General features: G+C 33.1%; 3 protein-coding genes across 13 annotated transcripts; all 3 read left to right on the forward strand.

Moving 5' to 3' along the window:
• The first annotated feature begins 1,203 nt into the window (after positions 1 to 1,203).
• Positions 1,204 to 5,648, forward strand: LOC112734083 (uncharacterized). Of its 10 annotated transcripts, none has more exons than XR_011877831.1 (11): positions 1,204 to 1,520; positions 1,606 to 1,713; positions 1,789 to 1,871; positions 2,118 to 2,251; positions 3,345 to 3,394; positions 3,522 to 3,614; positions 3,775 to 3,827; positions 4,177 to 4,387; positions 4,477 to 4,583; positions 4,738 to 4,916; positions 5,398 to 5,648. XR_011877831.1 is itself a non-coding variant. In XM_025783280.3 (9 exons), exons 1-9 carry the CDS (start codon positions 1,276 to 1,278, stop codon positions 4,777 to 4,779), a joined length of 954 nt encoding a protein of 317 aa, XP_025639065.1. In that variant the 5' UTR covers positions 1,204 to 1,275; the 3' UTR covers positions 4,780 to 4,968. The 10 variants fall into 10 exon arrangements, 2 of the variants coding, with proteins under 2 accessions (XP_025639065.1, XP_025639068.1); XR_011877828.1 differs by having other exon boundaries at positions 4,177 to 4,268; XR_011877825.1 differs by lacking the exon at positions 3,775 to 3,827.
• A 3,469-nt stretch (positions 5,649 to 9,117) lies between these two features.
• LOC112734084 (uncharacterized) lies at positions 9,118 to 11,168 on the forward strand. 2 transcript variants are annotated; one of them, XM_025783285.3, is made up of 4 exons: positions 9,118 to 9,305; positions 9,508 to 9,639; positions 9,714 to 10,003; positions 10,085 to 11,162. In XM_025783285.3, the coding sequence occupies exons 2-4, from the start codon at positions 9,573 to 9,575 to the stop codon at positions 10,841 to 10,843; spliced, it is 1,116 nt and encodes a 371-aa protein (XP_025639070.1). In that variant the 5' UTR covers positions 9,118 to 9,305; positions 9,508 to 9,572; the 3' UTR covers positions 10,844 to 11,162. The 2 variants fall into 2 exon arrangements, with proteins under 2 accessions (XP_025639070.1, XP_025639069.1); XM_025783284.3 differs by having other exon boundaries at positions 9,119 to 9,639; positions 10,085 to 11,168.
• An 11,858-nt stretch (positions 11,169 to 23,026) lies between these two features.
• LOC114925009 (uncharacterized) lies at positions 23,027 to 23,734 on the forward strand. The gene has a single exon (XM_029291277.1). It carries the CDS (start codon positions 23,027 to 23,029, stop codon positions 23,732 to 23,734), a length of 708 nt encoding a protein of 235 aa, XP_029147110.1.
• Positions 23,735 to 26,713: the final 2,979 nt, after the last annotated feature.

A 26,713-nucleotide genomic window follows, 5' to 3' on the forward strand; every position in this document is an offset into this window, starting at 1 on the left:
TAATTTTATTTTTAATTTGGGAGATTGAATAATGAAATAGCATTGATGAATGCTTAATTTTATTTCTAATTTGAGGGATTGAATAATAAAATAACATCGATAAAAATTATTGTGTATCTTCTTCTTCGTATTTTTGACTTACTTAAGTAATTATGTACAATAGTGCTTATACATAAAAGAGTAAATATAAATTAGATTAGATCTTCTCTTAACAATATTTTTATTATCTATCTTAAAATAGAAAAAAAATTTATAAATTACTTTAGACTAATAAATCTCTCATCATTGTGATAAGATATTGTACATTCATCTTATATTCAACAATTTTAATATGTATTAAATTAACAAAAAAATATGAAATCATTTCTAAGTATAAATATAGCTATTTATAACTCAATAATAAATAAAAATATATTGATAAATTTTAATATATTAGTCATATTACTTTAATTCTAAGGATAAATATGATAGTAAAATATAAAACACTTTTAAGTAACTTTTAACAAAAAAATATTTTATAATAGTTATTTTTTACTATGATAATAAAAAAGATATTTTAAGAATAAATTTTATCTCATGTTAAATTGTACTTGTTCAAATTAATTTTATTATAAGAATAAAAAAATTTAAAACTTTTAATCATGAACCATGAAAATGTCTACAAATTTAATCATTAATATTATTTAAAAAATCTTTTAAAAAATAAAATTATACTATAAATATTTTAATTTAATCACAAATTATATATTATTATTAATAAATAATTATTATATTTTATAAGAAAGTAATTACTATATGTATTTTTATTTAAAACATAAAAATAATTGATTCTATAATTTTTAAAAATAAAAATATGAGGAAAGATTTTATAAAAAAAATTAATTTTAATTAATTGATGATGTAAAATAATTTTATATATTTAAAATTTAATTTTAATATATTAATAATATAAAATATTTTATATAATTATATAATTATATTTATTTTTTTAATAATTATTTACATAATTAATATAAAAAATAATTATTTTTATTAATATAAAATTATATAATAAAATTATTTTATAAAAATAATATATTAAATTAAATTTATATATTTAATTACTAAGAATAACTATCTTTTGTATTATTGTTAAAATAATCATAGGATTAGAAGATTGTGTAAGACACTAAAAAAAGAGATAAAAAAAGTGAATTTTGGAAGACAAAAACGGTAGTGAAGTGTTTTGGTGTTGGAGTTGCGTTCCAGTTGATCCTCTTATCCGCACTCCGCACAATGCTTTCGGTGGCAGTTTCTTCTTCTCTCTCTTCCTCCCTCTTCCATTCCCCTTCACTTCTCAGCCTCAACACTCATCGGCGCCCTTTCACTTTCACTTCTCCACCTACTCCACGGGGTCTTCATTCTGTTTGCTTCTTCAACGCACCTAACAAACCCGATACCAATTGGCCTCTTCTCAGCCGATGGGAGGTACCTTGGGAATGGCAAACCGTTACACTAACCTCTCTCGCTTGTGGATTAGGGTGTGTTTTCAAAACCTTATCGTGGAACTAACCACATCCTAATAATAGGTTTTTAATTTTAATCCACTAATTTATTCCCAGCCAGTTTTGTTTTGACAGGTTTGGTTGAGGCCACAGCTCTTCCATATCTGGGAATTCGACCTGAGGTGCTTAGTATGGATGAGAAAGCAGAGTTACTCTTTTTAGATCAGGGGTATGCTAATACCAAATACCTACCTTTCACTTATTGCTATTATAACTTTGGTTCTGAGTTAATTATTTTTGGCAGCATCACAACTGCTGTTGTACTCGGAATTATATATGCCATTGCCAGCAATTTCCAGCCACTCCCTCAAGACTTCTTCAAATATGGTATGATCAGTTAACAACCCTTCAATTATATCAAGGTTTCTAAGGTTAACATTTGTCACTTCAATTAAGTTCATACTTCATAGTCACTTGTTTCCACAGCTAAATGTTGTTCTAGAATCCACGTTTTTGTTCTAAAGCTTGTCTTACTGAGGTGTTTAGTTAGCAGTTTGCTTACCTTGAAAAGTTATAATGTTATACACCTATGCTTATTTCCCATTCCATGATAAAAATAAAAACTTGTTTCAGATTTGAGGGACCCTTTCAGTCTTCAAAAGGGTTGGCTTTTGTGGGCGGGAATCGGACTTGTAGGTGCCATAGCTTCCATTGCATTGACAGGAGTAGCTGTCTCATTCTTTAATGGAGAACCCCCACAAAGAGAGGTTAACAATTTTCTTTTAGGAATTTCACAGGCAGATGCTGTTGTATGTTAGTTTCTATCTGTTGCACTCTGAGGAGGCTAGTTAGGGCTTCCACTCAAATAGCATAAATAATCAATCCACTGAATTTAGGGTTAATTTCATAATTTTGGTTGTATATTGCCATCATATGGATCCTCCTAGCTAACTAGAGGCAGATCAGCTTTCCTTAACCGAAGGATGAGTGTGAATTAACCATCGTAATGTACCATATTAGAACTACAACAATGACGGATAAGTCTTGTCCAATTAAGTGAAGTTAATTACATGGATCAGGCAACACTGTATTGTCTTATCATCATTTATGTTTACAATCTACATTCAAATCAATAAAATCTTAGTCTATTTTAATAGTTTCACCTATGATTTTCTTTTTAGCTCTCCTTCTATATTCAGCCATTGGATTCCTCTCCATCTGATCGATCTTCTCTCTTTATCAGAGTTTCTGTGCACTTCTTTCTACATTCCCATATCACATAGACAAGATTCTACCTCCTTTTCCATGATAGGCACGACTTTCTCCCAAATGCACTAAATACTAATCTTATATTGTCAAATGTTTCCACTCACCCAATGTAACAGATTCATCTTTGCAACATTAAGTACATTTTCTTGTTAGTTTATTGCCCAAATTCCTATAAACCCTAAACCAATACAACCTTTTGGGTTTTATAGTTGTGTGGTAAAAATTTTCCTTAAGCTTGATTGGTATGTTTTAGTCAAATAATGCTTGAAATGATACAATTCTCTTTCATCCACATTGCTTCAAATATATGGCATCCTCCTCTGTTTCCAATCATTTTAATCATGGGTCCAAGATGCTTCTAATATATGATTTGTGGTATTGTACCTATTTTCACCTCGAATGTAGAATTTGTGCTTGCTTGTTAAACTTATATTTCATATATTCCTCCTTATTTATATTATATACAAATTTGTGCCTTTGTAGAACTAGTACTTCTGTTCTGTTAATGACTCATTTAAAGTATTGGTGTTAACTTTTATGTGCTTTGATCTCTTGGAGATATCTTATTAGCTTCTATAAATTTCCTTTCAGACTGATGCTCTTGTAAAATTACTCCCGTTGATTGGATCTTCAAATGTCAGGTACTTATGAGATATTCAAACTCAAAGTTTTCTTATATCAACCCTTGGAAAAAAGAACATCAAAGCTTGTATATCGGTTCTGCATCCATGAGTCTCAAGTTACAATTACGTTTAACCTTTTCTGTAGCACTGCATGCTTGGTGGGCATCACTGGTGTTCTTGCACCTGTACTTGAGGAGACACTATTTCGAGGCTTTTTAATGGCCTCCATGACTAAGTGGTACTGTTTTCTTTAATTCCTTCTTGTTCACATATTTAACATAGACTAAAATGAAATATTGATTAAAGAAACTGCAGCTTGACTTTCAAGCAAGACACTTCCTTTGCATTAGACACTAACTGCATAGATAATTGAATAGAGGAGCCTGATGTATGTGCAGCTTTTGTGATGCTGTAGTTGGCTTATCTTTTCCTGAAGGAGAAATTGACTCAGGTTGTGTGGTGAAGTTTCCATTATGAATTTCTGCTTCCTGATATGTTTCTAACGATCAATGTATTTGGACTTGAAATATCAATAGTGGTTCTATAATCAATTTCAACTAGCTCTATTTGACTTGATAGTGGCATACCTGGGAAACTTTTACCTTGTGAAGATTAAAGAATGCTCTACTTGATAAAAGGCATACAACTGAGTTTGAATTCATAGTAAAATATATAGTTAGTTGATCTATGTACGGAGACAAAATTAAAGAGGGTAACCTCAGTCCTGTTGTTTGGCTAGGCTGTTGACTATTGAGCATTAGTGGGAAAATTTCCCTCATGTACGTATGATTTCAATGCAGGGTTCCTACACCGGTTGCCATCATCATTAGTGCTGCTGTCTTTGCCCTTGCCCATCTCACTCCTGGGGAATTTCCGCAGTTGTTTGTTCTAGGTATTCTGCACATACAAGGAAACGTGGACTTCAGAAATGCCAACAAGATTCTACATAATTTTTGTGTAGAAAATGAATACACAGAATGTTTACCTAACTAGGAAGAAAAATTTTAACCCGTAAAAGAAACCTTATTTTTTCTCTTAAAAGCTACAATAGTTCTTTCATGTACACTGATGAAGATAACTTATATTTGTGACATATGCAGGGGCTGCTTTGGGGATTTCATATGCTCAAACTCGCAACCTTCTCACTCCCATCACCATCCATGCTTTCTGGAACTCAGGAGTTATATTACTTCTTACTTTTTTGCTGGTATATATTTTTCTCACTCTTATGGATAAGTTTCTTTAATGTGTGTTGATTACAATGTATATGCCTTTATGCAAATCCTATGAGTCTCTGGAAGACTGCAATCTTCTTTTTTTCTGAGTGCTAAGAATGCGTCTTCTAATGTTTGTGTATGTAGCTTCAAGGGTATGATATCAAAGAATTGTTGCAGACAAGTTGACAGGAACAGTTTCTCTCCTTTTCATAGATGTGGAGCATGTGCAGTACACAGAATAATATATATCCATTTCTTTGTATAACTATGCTGTGGAATACAAGTAAAACTTTCTGGTTTCAAGCATTGAAGAAGTAGAAAATGTACGTACTTTTGTACAAGTTTTTTATTAAGAAGGGTTCGTGTTATCTTGGAGATCTCAAGCTCGAAACATTTGAATTGAAACGTGCATGATAAATTCCCAACTGTTTATGAACGCAAGAGGTGCTAGTGGATAAGCTCAGCTATATATGTATATATTTCCTCAAACTCGAGAAATTCTGGCTATACACTATACACTCACTTTTGCATACATCTACTAAGTATATTTTACATAAAAATATTAATTAATTAATTAATTAATATGCATTATAAAGAGAAATAAATGCATGCTACTTAAAGTTATACAATTATATACTAGTTTGTCTGATACAAGTATTACATTAGTTTGTTTGATCCTTATGGATTATTAATAAACACAACAAAATTTTCTTCAACTCCCAATTTTCTTCCCCAACTTTTTTTTCTGTTATCTGATTTGGAAAATCAATTGAATTTGTCATATAATGTGTGCATTTCTGTTAGGGGAGATCCACCATCTAGAGCAAAAACGGAAGCTCTTGAGAAACAATGTGGTGGCCTTCCTTTGAAGATTGGCTTAGCCACGGAGGAACGGGTCAGCTTCTTTTCCTTTGACAAGGTGGAACTTCCTCTCTACCCTGAAGCTACAAGAGAATCACCCTTTTTTGTTGGTAGCTATTTATTAAAGTTTATAATATGTATGATGCATCCATTGGTGGACTAATATAGTAAATATATAAGTTCTGTTTATTAGAGTGATTGTGTTTTGGCCTTATTTTTTTGTATGAGATGTTTGAACTTTGAATAGTTTTAGATCCTTGTTAAATAATAAAAATATTGCAAAATATTAATCGAAATATTAATGTATTCTGAAAAAAGAAAGTATAAAAAAAAAAATTGTCCAATGCTCTTTAAACAATAATTGTTTAAATTATACTTGAATCAAATAAATAAATTTTTTAAAAATATTATGTACATACAAAAAATTAATTATTAAATAAGTCATTTCATAAATATTCACGTATGTCTTAAAACCTTATGTTTTGTTTTAAAAAATCTCACTTGTTAAAATTATATTAACAAAATTTCACAAAATAAATAATTTTACCGAGTGCTTTAATTTTTTTTATAATAATTGTCTTTTTTTAAATATATTTCGAACTTTTATCACTTATACCATTCTTTTTGATAATATGATAAAAATTTATTATGTATGCACTTAAAATTATAAGATGGAATTTGACTTCCATTTAGAATATTTCAACCGCTAAAGATTAAATGACTAATAATATATTCGAATATAACATTTACTTTAAAGAAAATGATAATGCTACTATTTTTTTTTCTGGTCTCATTTTACATATAATTTTAAAAATTATATATTTATATAAATTTAGTGGGATAAATTTGCATTGTTGACTATTTGTTGTTGTATATATTGTATAAATTTTATAAAAAAATTAAATAACATTATAAAAATAGGAGTGAGAAACTGAGAATACTCGTTCTCGTATTTAGAGGGTTGATATGTTTCACGCAAAAAGAGGCTTAAATGGTTGTGTTTGGAGGGTTTGACTCGGTTTTAAACTTTGGTTACACGCTTGGGATGCAAACCCTAGGTCAAGGAACAGACAAAAGGTGGTTCCAACCGAGGGTTAGATTTTTGGGACCTTCACTGAATTTGGAGTCCCAAGTTTGCCACTTGACTCGGTGAACCTTTCCCATTAATTAGTCGTATGGCACTTGCCATCCAACCACTAGACATATTTGGCAAACTTTGGTGTAAAATATGTTACAAAATGTGTCAAAATCTATGATGTTATTAGTACTATTAAAGTTAGTGGGAGGCCATGAATGAAATTGAGAAATTGAGAAATCCCATAATTATTTTGTATTCCCAAAGCCTAGAGGAAATTGCCTTTCACGTGTGCTATTACCACAACGCCCCTGTCAAATAACAAGTTCCTAAAGACATTTTTTAAAGTTCGTCATGTCAAATAATTTGAGGCTCTTTTGTAATCTATGATTTTCCTTATGAATTTCACTCTGAGTTAAAAAATGAACATTACTCATAGTATTTAGAATAATCATTCGAGTACTAGAGCATTTTATATCATAAAATCACTCATCCCAAAAATTTAAGCTGATTTTAGGATTCCTTTTAGATCTAAAGTTCTAATAACATGTCATGAAACTACTCACTCCAAAAGTTTAAGTTGATAGAAAAATATAACACTAATAGTTATATCTCTAATACTAAATTGGACATCTCTAAACTTTTATTGTACACATTGTACAGATATTCCATTGACTCCCTATACTTCCTCTTTTTTTATTTGTTGGAATCTAAGTTGCGTTTCTTTTTTAGAACAGAATAAAATAAGATATTAAAAATACAACATAAAAAATAGAAATATAAAATTTAATATTCTTATATTTTGTTTGATGATAAAATAAAATAAATTATAAAAATTTAATTTATTTTTATTTTTTTCATTTAAAAAATTTGCAAAAAAAATATAATTATAAAAAATTAACAAAAATAATAAAATAAAAAATAAAAAAATTGTGTTATTTATTAGTGTTTTTTATTCTTTTTATTAAGATAAACACAAAATACACTAATTTAATATCTTTAAAGACATGCACTATCTCTACCTACCTATGTTCAATCTATTAAACACAATTTTATGCGTCAAGATCCTGTCTCAATATCCTGTTCTTATAAACAACCTAACCCTAAAGATTTTTTTGGTCAAAGTTCATCTTTCTAATATGTTGCTTAAAACCTGATGATCTTATCCATATACAATTATACATACACCTTGGAATGGACCCGTGATAATCCTATTGGATCATGTCTCAAACTATTTAATTTCTAACTGCTACATATTATTAGTCTAGTTCAAAGCCTATGATTTATGAAAAGTGAAAACACAAGTTAAAATTCAAACAAGATTACCTAAACCATAACTGCTATGTAGAAAGTCACTAGCATTATTAAAAATAAAAGATTACACCAACAAGTACATCACCTAAACGGCGAAACCCTAAACTAGTGTTCGAATTTTGATGATAAAGAGAAGAAAAAAATGGTGGAGAATTTTCCTTTGGCCATAGAAGAATGACAAAATGATTATAAAGTGTATAAAAATTTATGACTAGAAGAAGCTAAGTTATAAGTCTGAGTATGAAAGCGAAGAATTAAGTAGCCTTCTGGCCATTGAAAAGATAGATTGAGTGAAAATTAAGAAGGTCAAATAATAACCCCGAAGTCAGAAGCATCATATATTGCAGTAGTCATAAATTTCAGCTAACTCTGAAATTGATAGAGATACATTGGTGGCAATAAACAAATGTTGATTTAGATGAATATAAAAATGAAAATGTTGGTAAAATATATATATAGTAAAAGCGGTCCCCTACTCAAGCACATTAGATTTTGATCACAAGTCCGATTCTATCTCTTGTTGTTATCTAAAATTTGACATTAAACAAAAACATGTAATGCTTATTATTAAACTGTTTCGACCTGACAAACCCAGTGGAATAGAAGCTCTGGGGAATGGAATAGAAACGGGATTTTCGGATTCTGAGAAGCCTTAAAACCAATAATATAATCCAAAGTTAGTCTAACTGGAATTCGATGTTGAATTATATATTGGAGCTTTGTTTTGGAATCAGGTTCAGGTCCACGTTTCCAAATGATATTTCAAAGTTTCAGACCCTCATACATAATTTTATTATTTTTCCTTGGAACTTTGCTTTGTCTTGGCCTCTAGCGGATAGGCTCAAAACTTTCATGTCATTACAATATGTTACTTACCAAAAATGTTATTAATTATGCATATTAATCTTAGAATTAGTATCTACTATACGCTTTTTCTAATTGTAAAGTACGGAAAAAAACTTAATCCATACCTATATACAATGAAACTTGTCAAATTTAATAATAATAAATAATCAACCATATTAAGTATACACTAAATATAAACAATAAAATTTATTTGTGTCTAGCTAATATATAATAATTAATTTTTTTTATGTATATATAGTATTTTTTATAAACAATAAAGTTTATGTGTGTCTAAATAAACACCAATGTTTTTAGTGTAAAAACAAGATTGTTAAATTAATTAAATATGGTAAGATCGCAATCCCCAGATGCTGCTAGTTTGGTGGTGTATGGAGATTCCAGCTTTTGGGTCATAGACAAATAACACACAGCTCTTTAATTAAGTTGAAAGTGTGAATGAATAGTGGTACTTAATGATGAAACTAATGCGACTTAATTGGGTTTGATTTCTAATTAAGTTGGTAGTTGTTCTCTTTTTAAGAGCTTCATAGCAACGCGATCCTCGCAAAACACACGCTCCTTTAAGAGTCACCACAAAAGACGGCTGAACCTTCGGGTACAAGATCCCTTCTCAGGAAGCATATAATCACTTCACTACTTCAACTGTGTTCTCTCTCTATCTATCTATCTCTTCATTATTAGGGTTTTCATTTCTTGATTATTACCAGCTTGCTTCTTCTATATATCCACCTCTTTCAACTCTCTACTCTTTCTTGAGGAGATGGAAGGTGAGAAGCTTGATGAGATCATGTTACCAGGTTTCAGGTTCCACCCAACTGATGAGGAGCTTGTGGGGTTCTACCTTAAGAGAAAGATTCAGCAAATGCCTCTGTCCATTGAGCTCATCAAGCAACTTGATATCTATAAATATGATCCTTGGGATCTTCCAAGTAAGTATATAGTGGCTATGATCTGAATGAACTTAATGATAAGGCAATTAATTAAAAAAGTACTGTATGTGTAGAAGTGGCAGGTACAGGAGAGAAAGAGTGGTATTTCTACTGTCCAAGAGACAGAAAATACAGGAACAGTGCAAGGCCAAATAGGGTAACTGGAGCTGGGTTCTGGAAAGCCACAGGGACTGACAGGCCTATATACTCCTCAGAGGGTTCAAAGTGCATTGGACTCAAGAAATCTTTGGTCTTCTACAAAGGCAGAGCTGCCAAAGGTGTTAAAACTGATTGGATGATGCATGAGTTTAGGCTCCCTTCTCTTGCTGACTCTTCATCCGACAAGACCACTATTCCTCCTAATGTCAGTATTTATTACTCTCTCAAACCCTTCTTAACAAGATCCATCTCACACTTTCTACCTAACTTCAATTTCAACATGCAGGACTCTTGGGCAATCTGCAGAATATTCAAGAAAACAAATGCTACAGCTCAAAGAGCACTCTCTCACTCTTGGGTTTCTACCTTACCTGAAACACCAACCACCACTACCAATGATACAGATCACATATTCCACTTTTGTTCATCCAACATGCCAACAATGATGGCAAAGAAAACTAGCTTCATGACCCAGTTTTGCACTAACTACACTAGTGACACACAAATCCAAGATGTTGCATCATCTTATAAACCACCCTTCATTAATATTAATCCATTGCTTTACAAACACTTTGATCATCATCATCATCAGTTACCACCCATTATTTCAAATGGAGATCTTATAAGCAACGACTGTTTAATACCCTCTTCTACTACTACTCCACTTGAAACATCCTCTAATAGTGCAAAACCTACTATGGATTTTTCTTCATTGTTGCTGAACATGTCATCTTCTGTTCTTGGAGATTTTGCTGGAAAGACATCATCGTCGTCCTCATCCCAAGAGGGTACAGCAGCAACAGCAACAACAATCACAAGTAGCTTCGGTGGTGGAATGCAGGAGCACTACCCAACAATACCATTACTGCGTCAGATGCATCAAGGGAACAACAACAACAACATTGGCATCAACAACAACAACGTGTCTGCTGGCGGTGAAGAACAAGAGTTGGAGAAAGTTGGATCCATTGTTGGGTTCCCATTCATGAACATTGGGGATGCATGGAAGTCAAATATGCTTTGGGATACTTCTTGTCCCTTGTGATATGTGCCTTCTTTACTTACTTAATTAATTAGCATTATTATTCCACAACCAAAGTATTATATTTATACTTAATCCAGTTTAATTAGTCAAAATTAGAAGCCATTGTTTTTATAGCTTCTAATAATTAGGTAGGACTAGCTGAGACTCTACTAGATATCTCTGACTTTTTTTTAAACTTAGATTTATGTTCATTTTATCTTAGCATGTAGAATCTTTTGTTAGGAGTTTACAGTTCCTTTTTGCCGTGGTAGTAGAGTTTAGGGTTTTGTATTCTAAATAGGGATAAAATGTCAACTTGAATGTTTGTGGAATATAATTTTGAAAAACAAATTGAAATTAAGACGCACCAGCTAAGGCAAAATGCTTGGAGAAACCCATATATATTATATAGGTAAATGCTTTAGTGCCTAAAATATGGTGCTTATTTATTAAAAAGAGTTAAAAATTAATATTTAATTTAAAAGATATAAAAATAAATAATTTTTAAAAATTTAAAATTTATTACAAAAAGAAAGTTAGGCAAAATTTAGGCACCAGGTCACTAGCACCATAGAATTGGCCTATATTATATCAGTTTTATCCCATATACAAGTTATTTTTTCATATAAGTCTATGCAAGTTATTTTACCTTAATTTACCTCACACGCCTCTTAATCTAACTAACTTTTCAATCAACGTGCGAATATATAACTGTCTTTTTTAAAAAGATTTTGTTTTCATTTTCGAATTTTCTCAACGTTTTCAATCTACATTCTCTTCTATCTCTCCGTTCTCTGCGTTTCTCTTCTATCGCTCTCTATATTTTTGAACTCAAACTCTAAAATCAGTTTTGAACAGTTATCTCGTTATTAAAAATAATGAATAATTCAAGTTCAGATTGTCAATTGAACCAGAACAAAGTTGATTATTGTTTTGAATCCAATCAAGTGGTTGAGATGTGGTTCGATTCTAGTTAATGTTTTTGTTAGTAGTTTATGATTCTGTAGGTGAATAATGTTGTTTTTGTTTGTGAAAATTGTTGTTCGTCGTTGATGGTTTGAATTGAATGTAATGTAAGAGTTCTGCATTAAAAAAAATATTTTTCTGTATTTGCAGCAAATTTGAGTGTAACATGAAGATATTTCAGTGTATTGTTTAAGAATTTTTAGTGTATGTGTGCTGATAAATTTTGCATAATTCAAAACTCTTCTTCTCCCTCCTCCTCATCTTCTGCTGCTTCTTCTTCTTCTTTTTCATCATCATCATCGTCTTTTTTTTTTCTTATTCATCTTTTTTTTGTTTTACCTTCTCAAGTTTCTTCTTGTTTTACTCTCTTAACAAGAATAAAAACAAAAAAATCAAACAAAGAAGAAGAAAAAACACATAATACTGCAAAATTACTTGGAAAAGAATGAACTTACATTCATTCAACTAAAAGAAAAAAATAAATAAGGAAAAGAAGAAGAAGAAAAAAATGTAGTATTATTAGAGAAAATATTTTTCTATATTTGCAACAAATTTGGGTGTAACACGAAGATATTTAAGTGTAATGTTTAAGAATTTTCAGTGTATGTGTACTGATAAGTTTTGCATAATTCAAAATTCTTTCTCTCCCTCCTCCTCATCTTCTGCTATTTCTTCTTTTTCCTTTTCATCATCATCTTTTTTTTCTTATTCATCTTTTTCTTTTTGTTTTACCTTCTCAAGTTTCTTCTTGTTTTACTCTCTTAACAAGAATAAAGACAAAAAATCAAACAAAGAAGGAGAAGAAACACATAATGCTACAAATTTACTTGGAATAGGGTGAACTTATATTCATTCAACTAAAAGAAAGAAAGAAATAAGGAAAAAAAGAAGAAGGAAAAAAATGCAGCATTAGAGGAAATATTTTTTTGTATTTGCAGCAAATTTGGGTGTAACATGAAGATATTTAAGTGTATTGTTTAAGAATTTTTGGTGTATGTGTACTGATAAGTTCTGCATAATTCAAAATTCTTCCTCTCCCTCCTCCTCATCTTCTGCTACTTCTTCTTTTTCATCATCATCATTATCATCTTCTTTTTTTTTTCTTATTCATCTTTTTTTTTTATTTACCTTCTCAAGTTTCTTTTTGTTTTACTCTCTTAACAAGAATAAAAATAAAAAAATCAAATAAAGAAGAAGAAGAAACACATAATGCTACAAATTTACTTGGAAGATGATAAACTTACATTCATTCAACTAAAAAAAAAGAAAAAAATAAGAAAAAAAGAAGAAGAAAAAAATGCAGCATTAGAGAATATTTTTCTGTATTTGCAGCAAATTTTGGTGTAACACGAAGATATTTAAGTGTATTGTTTAAAAATTTTTGGTGTATGTGTGACGATAAGCTCTGCATAATTTAAAGCTCTTCCTCTTTCTCCTACTCATCCTCTGCTGCTGCTTCTTCTTCATATTCTTATTTCATTTTCTCATAATTCTTTTCGAATTTAGCTTCGCAACTTCTTTAACTTTTTGCGACGTTTTTGAGAAATTTTAATTCTTGTTTGAATTTTGAGCGTTGCGGTTTTGATTGAGGGAGAAGAACTATTTGCGCTATTCAAGAGTTGGAGAAGCTCATATTTACACGCAATCTAAATTGAAAGTTATTTTTGTTGAATTTTAATCAATTTGTATTAAATTTATATACCAAAAAAACTTATATAGAGACTTATTTTGAGTAAACTTACTTTGGTTTAGTCCCTTGGAAATCACGTAGGAGCAGAAGTGCAAGGCAACATATCAACCAAAAACACCAAAGATATGGAAATGAAAAGAAGAAAAAGAAAGAATCAAGAACTAATAATTATAATGTGGCTCAGCTTATCATTTTAGAAACAAAAGAATTAATTTTTAAATTTAAGAATTAAAATGGTTCACCATTTAAATTAAGGCGTTTGCTTCGATACAATGATAAATTCATATATATCGATACGATAAAATTGTGGACAAATAATAAAACGACACGTGGATTATATTATCCAGATCAATATTTATTTTTTTTAAAATATATAATATCAATACTTTTACTAAAATATTTTTATAATTTAATAAAAATAAAAAATATTTGTTATTTAATTAAAAAAAGACCTAAATATCCTTTAAACAAAAACTATTCATTTAAATTAATCAAATTTTAAAAATCAACTAACTTTCATCTTATAATTTTAAATTTTAAATCATTTAAAAAATAAAAAGTTAAAAACACATTTAATTGTTCATCAACACTAAAAAAATTACTTCAATCTTATCGATGCTATTCATAAACCCTAATCTCTGGAAAACTAAAAAAAAAAGAACTTCATCTTTTTAGATTTTCTTACCTCACCTTCAAGAACGCCTCTCTCACTTTCAATTCTCAGTTTCAAACTCTCTCTTCTCTCTCGGTCTCACTCGAGTCTCGTCTCCTTCACACTCGCTGGCGTCTCGTCGTTCGTCTGTTCTCATCGCTGAACCTCGCGGCCTCCCTGGAATCCTCATCGCAGGCGACAGAAGCAACTCGTCGGGTCATCGTCACTCGTCGTCTTCTAGTTTCGGGTTCACACCATCACCGAGTCGCCGTTGATGAGTCCATGCATCATCGCTTCTCCTGTTCTCCCTTTTCCGATTTTTCTTCTTCCTGTATTTTGAGAAATTGTTGAATTACTAATCAATTAATTTTCCTTGTTAAAAACCGAACCATGCTAAGATGATCAACTATTCTAAGCATTTTCATTTTCAAATACAATGTGCAAATTTTGCTTTCCGATTGAAAACACCCGAGACAATGGAATAAACAAATGCCTTTTATTGCAAAATGTACCCAATTATATGAAGAAAAAGGAGGAAAAAAAGGACAATATAACATTGAATGAAAACGAATTTTTGTCTTGCTGTTTCTATAACTTTAACAATTAGCAAGTAGCTTAGTGTGCTCCCAATGCATTTCTTGAGAAGTTGAGTGTTGAAGAGAAGACAGATGCATAGAAGAAAGACCATAAGTCCGAGGAAAAAGAATCCACAACAAAACAGGAAACTAAGGCAGATTTTTTATGGCTTGTGCCCTTCATGCAAAGAATTTATCAGAAGTCACAACAATGACTTCATCCAATTTCCACTGGAGGCTCTTGATGGTTTCCTTCTAAAATGGCATGCCCCGCCCCTGTTGGAATTGAGTGATCCATGCACTGTCAAGTTCTCTCACTTGAGCTTCTCTTAGTGAATTATTCCATCACTGTCTTGGTGAAACCATTATTTTTCAAACTTGAACCATTTCCAGTTCGCATAAAGCGACTCGCTCTCAAAAAGGCAAGGGAATGGCCGTAAGGGGCTCTAACCGTTGACTGATAAAAACAGATGGTAGCTTTTCCTTGTATTTCTAGACAAAGGCTTGCTAAGCATACATTATGCATCAATCACCCTTGCAGATTGCTCAACAGCGAAATCTCTTTCTTTTTAAACAAATCACTGGATTAAACAAAAATATTAGTTTCTCCTCTAACTCATTAATACACAAACTTTCAAAGGATTCACCAAAGAGTAAATACATTGAACTAAAGAAAAAAAAGTGATTAAAATTTAGACAATCATATGATTAAAATCAGCAACAAATTCAACTCGGGGATGCTTTTGATCACTGACGGACTCAGAAAATTTATATTAGGGAGGCAAAAATAATACACATTACTATCAAAATATATATTAATTTAAATTTAAAAATATAAAAGTACATATTATTAGAAGAAACTAATGGAGTGATTTCAGATTCTAATGGTAGCTTTCTTTTGAAATATTTTTCTATTACTATTTTTAAAAATAAAAATATATATTCTAAATTAGTAAATTGATCAATTCACTTTAAAAATTTATATGCAATATAATTACATATAATAGAATAGAACGAAAGATAAACAAATAAATAATAAGGATAATTAAATTGAGAATAAAATAAAATATATAAATTCATGAAGAGAATAAAAAAATAGATTAATACCTAAATTATAATTGTTTGAATTAAAATTTGCAATTGAAAATATCAAAAAGAGAAACAATGAAATTGAAAGATACATAGAGTCATAGAGAATTTAAAATTTACCTTTTGATGAAGAGAAGATGACCACTAGACAAGAAATAAAAAAAAAAGGTTGAAAATATGAAACTAAGAAAATGGTTTAAGAGAATAAATGAGTGACGGCTGGAATTTAAAAACAGAAGAAGACTAAATTTAATTAGGTTAACTAATAGTCAAAATCATAAAAAAATAAAATGGACTTGGACTTTTAATAATTGGGCTTAATTTATTTGTAGTGAAGTCATTTAAAATTTAAAATTAGAGCATATATATATTAGTTTAAAATATCAAATGACACTGGGGGCAAGTGCCCCCATTCATAAGCATGCGTCCGTGCCTGATTTTGATCAACCAAAAAATTAGCTTAGTGATATTTTCAGCAACAAAGCTTACAGTAACAAATTCAGCAAATTCTATTTCATTCACGATTTACAGTAACAAGGCAAATTAATTGATTAGCAATTCAACAACTTCTCAAAATACAAAAAGAAGGAAAATCTAGAAAAGGAAAAACAGGGAAAGCGATGATGCATGAACTCACCAATGGCGACTCGGTGACAGCGAGAACCCGAAACCAAAAGACGACGAACGACAAAGCAAGCGACGACCCACGATGGTCCACGATCCTCAGCGACGGCGAGGACTCGAAACCAGAAGACGACGAGCGACGACGACTCGACGAATTGCTTTTGTCGCCCGCGATGAGGATTCCAGGGAAGCCCGCGAGACGTTTAAACGTTGGCGATGAGATGAGACGAACGACAAGACGCCGGTGAGTATGAAGGAGACGAGACTCGAGTGAGACTGAGAGAGACTCTAGAGGGCTAGTGGCAATGAGAAAGAAGAGAGAGTTTGAGTATGAGAATTGAAAGTGAGAAAGACGTTCTTGAAGGTGAGGTGAGAAAATCCAGAAAGATAAAACTCTTTTTTTTTTAGTTTTTCAGAGATTAAAATTTATAAATAGCATCAATAAGATTGAAGTAATTTTTTTAGTGTTGATGAATAATTAAATGTGTTTTTATTTTTTAAATAATTTAAAATTTAAAATTATAAGCCGAAAGTTAGTTGATTTTTAAAATTTAATTAATTTAAATGAATAGTTTTTGTTTAAAGGATATTTAAATTTTTTTCTTAAATTAAATAAAAAATATCTTTTATTTTTATTAAATTATAAGAGTATTTTAGTAAAAATATTGATATTATATATATTTTTTAAAACAAATAAATGCTTACGTAAATAATATAATTCATGCGTCGTTTTATTATTTATTCACATTTTTATTGTATCGGTACATATGAATTTATTACTGTACCGAAGCAAACACCTTAAATTAAATAAAAATTAAACAAAACAAAACACAAAATTTCCAAAAGGATTAAAATACTAAAACAAAATTACAACATATATATATATATATATATATATATATATATTTTTTTTTTTTTTTGGGTAATGATCTTTCTTTTTTATTAATTTGGTCATCATCAGTTCTTGCGCCTAGAATTGATAAGAAGCTGACAATTTAGGGCAGCTTAATCCCTATGGGCTGTTCGGGAGAAACTCCTGATTCAAATCAAGCACAATGCTGGCCCATTATTGACATAGTCGAGTAGTTCACAGAATTTTTGGTGTTTTCCACTAAAAAAGCTAGTTAGGTGAAATACTACATGGACTTGCTTTTGCGGAAAAAAGACATCTACTGATGCAAACACAATTCGCAGGTTGTAACTATTGGTCTAAAAAATATTTCAAAAGTTGAACAAAAAAAAAAAGACTCATTTCGGTAGTTGCAAAAAGCTTTTTATTGGGCATGTACAGAAATGTGACAGTTAGCTTTCTCTCCATACAATTTCTGCTCGTTCCTCTTTCTACCTAGTCTCATGATTGATTTAGGGAGGCCGGAACATACTCCGGTCGACCACCAACCAACGTGTTAGTGTTGTAACTGAAAAAGGGTAGCTATTAGCTACACTTGATATAATAAGTGTGTGGTGTGACCCCTGCTATTATATATAGTAGAAAAAATTCTTCTTGTAAACACACTTTTTAATACAATTTTAAAAGTATTTTTTCTTCTAATTTTATTTCTCTTACTGAAACTCTCATATGGTATCAAGAGCCTCAAGATCAAGTTCTTGATCATGGCCTTTTTCATTTATACTTCATCCTTAACAAAACAACCTCTCATTCCCATAGCTGAAAAGCTTGATGACACCAATTTCAACACATGGCGCCATCAAGCATGGCTCACAATTCAGAGTCTTTCAATGAAGACTCATCTTGATTGGGCTAATGCTCCTAGTAGATTTGAACCTGTGACGAAGTCTCCGTCTGCAGCAGCATCAAAAGTTGATGCAACTACCAAATCTGATTCTGCAAAAAATACTTCAACAGATCTGCTACAAGAAATTGAAGCATTCAAGATCTGAAAGCAAGATGATCTCTCCCTTACCACATGACTCATGGCTTTAATGACTACATCATACAAGAACAAGATTGTTCATGATGCATGGACTACCATCATTACCTACTTCTCCTCAACATCCAAGACAAGAATTCAAAGCTTGAAATCCCAATTAAAATGTGTCAAGAAAACAGGTACAGTTCATGATTATCTCTCCAAAATTCAAAAGCTAGTTGACTCCCTTTCTGCTATTGGGTATCAACTGGATGATGATGATCATATCCAAGCTATTACTGATGGATTGCCTGAGGATCATAGTGGTTACATAACTTCTATCATGTCAAGATTGAGCACTTTCTCTGTCAGTGAGGCAGAATCCTTTCTTCAAGCATATGATGATATGCTTGATAGATTCAAGACTTCATCCTCATCAATTCCCATGACAAACTTCACATAAGCTTTCTTCCCGTCACCAACTAGAGGAATGGGTGCAAGACGAGGTCGTGGTGACAGTAGATCCCAAAGGGGTGGTCGGAGCTCATGGCAACCTCCAAGAACAAACTGCCAAATTTGTGGCAGGGTAGGTCATGCAGCATGGAGCTGCTACCATCGCTTTGATTAGCAGTTCCAACCAAACCCAGCACGTCCTACTCCTCCACCACAATTTCCCTTTTCCAATACATGCCCTCTATCACTATCTGCCTCATTCCATCAGCCACAAGCATATATGTCTACAACATCCTCCATTGGAGACTCATCCTGGTATACTGACTCAGGAGCATCTCATCATGTCACTGCCAATCCCAATAATTTGCTCTCTCATTCTCCAAGCAATCTTGATCATGAGCAACTTTTTGTAGGTAATGGTGCAGGTATTTCTATTCATAAATTTGGTTCCTCTTTTCTTGTTAATAAAAATAACAATCTTAGTTTTAAATTGACAAATTTATTATATGTTCTAACAATCACACAAAACTTAGTCAGTGTTTTGAAATTTGTTCAAGAAAATGGTGTTTTCTTTGAATTTTGGCTTTATCATTGTACCATTCGTGATCAGGTAACTCGGGTCCCTCTTCTTTAGGGAATCACTAAGAATGGCATCTATACATTTGATGATCTTTATGTGCCAAAATTAGTTTCTCTATCTGAAACCCAATTGCATAATAACTCTCATACTGCTGCTACAAAATTTTCTTCTTCTATAAATTTTCATTGTAATTCAAACAATTCTAAGCATAGTTTTAGGAATCATAATGCTACTTTAAGAGCAACTTGTACAAGTGTTCATGATGTAGAAATTTGGCACAAATGATTGGGCCACACTTCAATGAATAATCTCTTTCGTGTTCTTAAACAATGTGATATTCCTTTACCTACAAAATCACCTCATTCTAAAATTTGTATAATCTACTCTATTTCTAAGATTCATGCTTTACCTTTTAGTGATTCTAATACTACATATAATTATACTCTAGAGTTAATCTTTGCTGACATATGGGGACCATCCCCTATTGCATCTAGAAATGGTATGAAATATTACATTAGTTTTGTAGATGTGTGTACTAAATATACATGTATTTACTTGTTGACTAATAAGTCCCAAGCTCTTAATGCCCTTCAGAACTTTAAAAATCAAATGGAGACGATGACTGGACATAAATTAAAATCTTTGCAAACAGATAAAGGAAGAGAATTTGTATCTGCTGCCTTCACTACCTTTTTAACTGATAATGGTATTAGACATAGACTCTCATGTCCATATACGCATCAACAGCAGGGTAGTGTAGAGAGAAGGCATAGAAGTGTAGTTGAGATTGGTCTTTTATTATTGGCAACAGCATATCTTCCCATGCAATTTTGGGAAGATGCTTTTGCTACTGCTGTTCATATAATGAATAGACTACCTACTGTTATTCTTGATTTTATGTCACCGTTTGAAAGATTGCATAATCGAAAACCAGATTATGGTGCGTTAAAGGTGTTTGGGTGCACTTGTTTTTCATTTATTCGACCATACAATAAGCATAAACTTGAATATCGCTCTGAGAAATGTTTATTTTTAGGCTATGACACTAAATTTCATGGATATAAATGTATGAGTAAGTCTGGAAAAGTTTATATGTCTCGCCATGTGATCTTTGATGAGTTGAGTTTTCCTTATCATGATTTGTTTCAAAATTCTTCTGCTCACATGACTAACACTGAATCAGTTCCTAGCTATATTACTGATGCTTATTACAGCTTACCCTCTCCATTAAAGTCACCAAATACTACCATGACAAGTAACTCGTTCTCAAATCAAACTCAAACTGGTGGAACAACTACAAATTTGCAATCACCTACACCTACTAGTTTGCAGGACACTAGTATTACCCCTAATCCAATTTTAGAGACTAATGTCTCTATGCATAGTGAGGGCACTGGTCAGGGACTTGATCCCCCTCCAAGTCAAGTTCCTCATCCAACCACCAATACACACAATATGGTAACAAGATTAAAGGCGGGTATACACAAGCCAAAGGCCTATATTACACATATTGATATTTATCTTAAACAACAAGTACCTAAAACTGCTACTTAAGCTATCCAAACCCCTCACTGGAAGGAGGCTATGGATGCTGAGCTTAAAGCACTAAGGCAATGCAATACTTGATGTCTTGTGACTCTCCCACCGAATGCAACTACTATAGTAGGGAGCAAGTGGGTTTTTGCCATTAAACGAAACACAAATGGTGAGGTTGTTCGTTATAAAGCTCGTCTTGTTGCCAAAGGTTTTCATCAAACCGAAGGCATAAACTATGAGTAGATATATAGTCGTGTGATAAGACCTTCTTCTGTTCGTGTTGTGCTTACTCTAGCCATCACACAAGGATGGGTTCTACGTTAGTTTGATTTTAATAATGCTTTCTTAAATAAAATTTTAATGGAATAGATTTTTATGATTCAACCAGAAGGTTATGAGGACAGCAATACTAACCTGGTATGCAAGTTGAATAGGGCCCTTTATGGCTTGAAACAGGCACCACGGGCATGGTACTTAACTTTGAAAGAAACATTGACAAAGTTTGGGTTTGAAAGTACTCGATCCGATATTTCCCTGTTTGTAAGGAAAAATACCAAATCAGTCGTATACATGTTAGTATATGTCGATGACATTGTTGTCACTGGAAATGATGCTAATGAAATTGATCTATTAATTAAGCAACTCAATACAATTTTTTCCTTTAAAGATCTTGGTAATTTAAATTTTGTCCTTAGCATAGAATTTTCTTATTTGCAGGGAGGACGTGTACACCTATCTCAAAGGAAATATGCAATGGAAATTTTGAAAAAGGCCAACATGGAAAAGGCAAATGCCTTGCCTACTCCCATGGTTGGGAATTTGAAACTTTATACAAATGATTCTGAACCTTGCTCTGATCCAAAGCTTTATCGTTCTATATTAGGGGATCTCCAATATTTGACTATGACAAGGCCTAATCTTACGTTTTCTGTGAATAGAGTTTCACAATTTATGCACAACCCCACTCTTAATCACTGGAAAGCAGTGAAGAGGATCTTGCGGTATTTGAAAGGGACAGTAAGTGATGGGATTATCTTTTCAAAGTGTACTGATTTTAGACTCCTGGATTTTGCTGATGCAGATTGGGCAAGTGATCTCGATGACCGGCGGTTTATCACTGGCTACTGTGTATATCTAGGGACAAATCTAATTTCCTGGAAGTGCCATAAACAATCTAAAGTCAGCCATAGTAGCACATAGGAAAAGAGATAGACTCAGAAAGAGGGCAGCACATACAGGTGAGAGACGAGAGCTATAAAGAAACAAGCATGCAACAAGCTGAAGGACAAAACACTCATGGAATGGATGCAAAGGAAGAGGAAGCAAGAAGCAAAGAGAAGGACAAAGAAACAATACAACACACCAGCAACAACTTTGGTCCATGGATGATTATCCAAAAATAAAGAATATCTAGGAGAGAGCCAAAAGAGGAAGGAAACAAAAACGGTGAAGGCACAAGCAAAGCAGCAGAAAAGGAGAAGAAAAATGAAAATTCATCCAGATTCAAGGTGCTAGAAGTAGAGGACACCCAACAAGAAGAGGAAGAACTACAACAAAGGGAGGAAGAAAGAGATACTAACAAGCAAACTACACACAAAGTAACCCCACAGAAAAACATGGGGAAAAACCAAATGCAACAGAACTAGAAAAAACTAAAGGAAAACAACAATAACAGGACTCTCACTCAGAACTTACCTAAACAAACAGCACAGAGCAAAGGGAAAGTAATAGGATCACATAAAGCAATTAAGATTACACAAGGAAAGACCTCCAGCCACAACCAAGAAGGACCAATAGAGGAAACACACAGAGAAAACTGGAATGAGACAAATGATGACACACAAAGCACTGAACTAGAGGAGGTATAATGCACAGAATTAAATCAGAATTTTATGGAAAAAAGGAGACCTCCAGATCCAGAAAAATCAGATCGAAACCAGGAGGATAGCATGGAGATAGAGATGCAAAAAGAGATTGAAAACCTAATAGAAGGTATGGACTTTGAAACACCAACTATTAGTGAGCCCAAAGACAATGGAGATTTAGACATGCAACTACAATAAACACCCCATGAATATGTTTATCCTATCCTGGAACGTTAGAGGTGCACTTTTAGACGCACTCTCAAAGAGTTACTTAAACAATACAAGGTTCAAATAGTTGTGCTCATGGAAACCAGAATAAGTGGAGATAACGCTAGAAATGCCATTAGAAATTTGGGATTCAATCACTTCATTATAGAAGAAGCACAGGGTTTCGCAGGGGGTATATGGATTCGTTGGAACAATGACAACTTGAAGATAACTAAGCTGGAATCTCACTCTCAATACATTCACACCAAAATTGAGGCTCCGTACAAAGAGGAGTGTTATCTTACTGCTGTTTATGCGAGCCTTCAAGCTCAGAATTGCAGATCCCTTTGGCCCCTCCTCCAAAATATTGCAAATAGATTAGACAAGGCGTGGTTGCTCACTGGGGACTTTAATGAGATCAAGGATCCAATCGAAAAGAAAGGAGGGGGTGATACAAATAACAGAGCTTGTAGAAAATTTAAGGAATGGATTAATCATTGTGGTCTTATTGACCTCGGTTTTGTTGGGACACGATTCACATGGAGAGGACCAAAGCGTGAAGGACAAGACAAAGTACTAAAAAGAGTTGATAGAGCGTTGGCTAATTCAAAGTGGAACTTAACCTATCAGAATGCTACGGTCCAAGTCCTTCCTAGGATTAATTTGGACCACCACCCCTTGCTCATATCAAACGGAGGAGAAAGCAATAGAAGAGGAGATAGACCGTTCATATTCAAACTTATGTGGTCTACCCACCCAGACTATGAGAACATCCTACAGCAACACTGGGACGAGAAAATGTAGCCTGAACAATATTCGGGAGGGGCTAATAAAATGAAATAAAGAAGTCTTTGGTAATATATTAAGAAAGAAAAGAAGAATCTTGAATAGACTGGCAGGAATTTAGAAGCACCATTCCTACGGAAACAACCCCTTCTTGGAACAACTTGAATCCTCCCTTCAAAGGGAGCTGAATGAGATACTCGATAAGGAGGAAATATTTTGGCTTCAAAAATCTAGAGAACAGTGGATCACAGAAAGAGATAAAAATACAAAATTTTATCACATCAAGACTATTATCAGAAGAAGAAAAAACAAAATCCTGAAATTAAGAGACCAACAGGGACATTGGATTGAGGAGGAAACACAATTGAAAAAACACATTGAAGAATATTTCATAAAGCTCTACAAAGAAGAGGTAAATAATGTTCCTTTGATTTATCTAACATATCACTACCTAATTTGGAACCATCTACCTACAGGATCTTGGAAACTACCCCTATAGATCAGGTAATCAAGGATGCACTTCAAAGTATAGGCTCCCTAAAAGCACCAGGAGAAGATGGTTTTCCATCTATATTCTATAAAAATAATTGGAGCCTACTACGAAAGAAGACGTGTGAACACATCAGAAGCTGCTGGAACAACCCGGGCCTAATCAAAGAATCCAATTTTACTTTGTTGGCCCTCATTCCAAAAAATCAACATCCGAAATCCATATCTCAATTTAGACTGATAGCTCTCTGATCTGCAACGTTCAGTACAAGATCCTCACCAAGATCATAGTTCAAAGATTAAAACCAATACTAAATGATAGGATCTCCCCTTACCAATCCAGCTTCATTATAGGAAGAAACATACAAGGCAACATAATGATAGCTAAAGAGATTATGCACTCGATGAGAAAGATGAGAGGAAAAAAAGGCTATATGGAAATTAAAATTGACTTTGAAAAGGCTTATGATGGAATCAGCTGGGACTTCATCAACCAAAGACTACTGGAATTTAATCTGCCAACAAAATTGATAAACATCATCATGAATGGAGTAAGATCAGTGAGCTACAAGGTTCTTTGGAATGGAAACAAACTGCGTAGCTTCTCCCCTACCAGGGGGAGTTCGACAAGGATATTCAATTGCGCCCTATCTTTTTGTGATATATATGGATAAATTATCCCAATACATAGAACAAGAAGTAGGAAACGGAAATTGGAATCCCATTAGAGTGGGAAGAGACGGACCGGAAGTTTCACATTTGATGTTCGCAGATGATTTGTTGCTTTTTACGGAGGCTTTCCCCCAGCAAATCAGTAATATTAAGGAGATTTTGAGACTCTTTCATCAGGCGGCAGGCATAAAGGTCAACCAAGCTAAATCATCTATAGTGTTTCTCAAAAAATGTCACAGCCCAAACAAATAATGAAATTCTGATAAGATCCGAGTTCAAAGAAAGCAATGCCCTAGGATGTTACCTTGGAGCACTCATAAACAACAACAGAAGAGGAAAAGACAATTTCAAAACAATCATTGAGAGAGTTCAAAACAAGTTAAAGGGTTGGAAAAGTAAATGCCTATCTCTAGCTGGTAGAATTACTCTTGCGCAATCTGTCATAAGCCTAAGTGTCAATTTTGAGATGCAACATGGAAGAATCCTAAGGGTTGTAAGCTTTGAAATTGAAAAACTACAAAGAGACTTCATCTGGGATGATAATGAGAATCAAAGAAGGATGCACCATATCAACTGGAAGACACTTTGTGCTCCTAAACATGATGGATGCCTTGGTCTAAGAAAACTAAAATTAATGAATGATGCCTTCCTATTGAAAATTCTATGGCAACTCAGAGAAAGACCTAATACTCTCTGCTCAAAAGTCATATCTTATAAATATTGCAATGGTAATATTCATATAGCTCAACCAGTAGCAAGAAGCTCAAACTCACCTCTTTGAAAGGAATTGGTCAAATTATGGCCAACATACAAGGAGAATACCATCTGCATTATAGGAAATGGCTTGTCTACAAATTTTTGGCTTGATCCTTGGGTCGAAGGGACTGCAAACCTGTTAAGTGAAACAATGCAGAATATTACTGATCTTGAAAGTACTGTATGGAAATGGACAGACAATGAAGGAAACTAGAATAATAATAAAGTGAGGAGATTTCTACTTGAAGAAGTTGTACACAAGATAACAGCCACCCTCCCACCTGCAGAGAAACATGGAGATGACAGAATAGGTTGGAGACACTCCGAGGATGGAAATTTCATGGTGGGAGCAACCTACAAAGCTTTGGAAAATTGGTCAAAACCAGAATAGAATAACTGGAGCAAGCTATGGAAATGGGAAGGCCCACAAAAGGCCAAGACTTTCATGTGGCAAGTCATGCACGGCAGAATCCTTACTAACCAGAGAAAAGCCAGGATGTTTGGGGGACTGGAGAGCTGCCAGATCTGCAATGGGCAAATTGAAGATATTGTTCTTGCTCTCCGTAATTGTCTGAAAGTGTCCAGAGCTTGGATGAACCTAATAAAATCAGAAAATGCTCAGATTTTCTTCGGAACCAACAACCTTCAGGAATGGATTCACATAAACTTTAACAACAACCTGGGAGAAAACCAAAATGTGAACTGGATAGATATGTTCAATATTGCTTGCTGGAACTTCTGGAGATGGCGAAATCGGGAGGTGCATGAGACTAGTTACCAAAGACCGCCGGAGACACACATGGAGATTTTGAAAAGAGTAGAGACATGTCGAGAAACTTTCAAGAGGAGAAGAAGAATAATGCAAGCTCATCGAAGAGAAGAAATAGCCATTAGATGAAACCCTCCCCTTATTGATTGGATTACCTTGAATTTGGATGGGACCATGGAAAGGGGAACGGGGAGAGCAGGCTGTGGTGGACTCTTAAGGGATGGAAGGGAAAAATGGATTGGTGAGTTTTCCTACTTTATTGGGCATTGTTCAGCATATAAGGCTAAGTTGTGGGGAGTTGCTAAAGGCTT

The sequence above is a fragment of the Arachis hypogaea genome, chromosome 3, assembly GCF_003086295.3.
Source record: "Arachis hypogaea cultivar Tifrunner chromosome 3, arahy.Tifrunner.gnm2.J5K5, whole genome shotgun sequence".
NCBI classification, from domain to species: domain Eukaryota; kingdom Viridiplantae; phylum Streptophyta; class Magnoliopsida; order Fabales; family Fabaceae; genus Arachis; species Arachis hypogaea.

What these genes read in the sequence shown, in the direction of transcription:
- LOC112734083 (XM_025783280.3), top strand. Translation starts at nt 1,276, where the DNA reads ATGCTTTCGGTGGCAGTTTCTTCTTCTCTCTCTTCCTCCCTCTTCCAT. An exon ending in TTACTCTTTTTAGATCAGGG is followed by an intron (nt 1,714 to 1,788) that starts GTATGCTAATAC and finishes TATTTTTGGCAG; the next exon opens with CATCACAACTGCTGTTGTAC. An exon ending in TACTTCTTACTTTTTTGCTG is followed by an intron (nt 4,584 to 4,737) that starts GTATATATTTTT and finishes TTGTGTATGTAG; the next exon opens with CTTCAAGGGTATGATATCAA.
- LOC112734084 (XM_025783284.3), top strand. Translation starts at nt 9,471, where the DNA reads ATGGAAGGTGAGAAGCTTGATGAGATCATGTTACCAGGTTTCAGGTTC. An exon ending in TGATCCTTGGGATCTTCCAA is followed by an intron (nt 9,640 to 9,713) that starts GTAAGTATATAG and finishes CTGTATGTGTAG; the next exon opens with AAGTGGCAGGTACAGGAGAG. An exon ending in AGACCACTATTCCTCCTAAT is followed by an intron (nt 10,004 to 10,084) that starts GTCAGTATTTAT and finishes TTCAACATGCAG; the next exon opens with GACTCTTGGGCAATCTGCAG.
- LOC114925009 (XM_029291277.1), top strand. Translation starts at nt 23,027, where the DNA reads ATGGAAACCAGAATAAGTGGAGATAACGCTAGAAATGCCATTAGAAAT.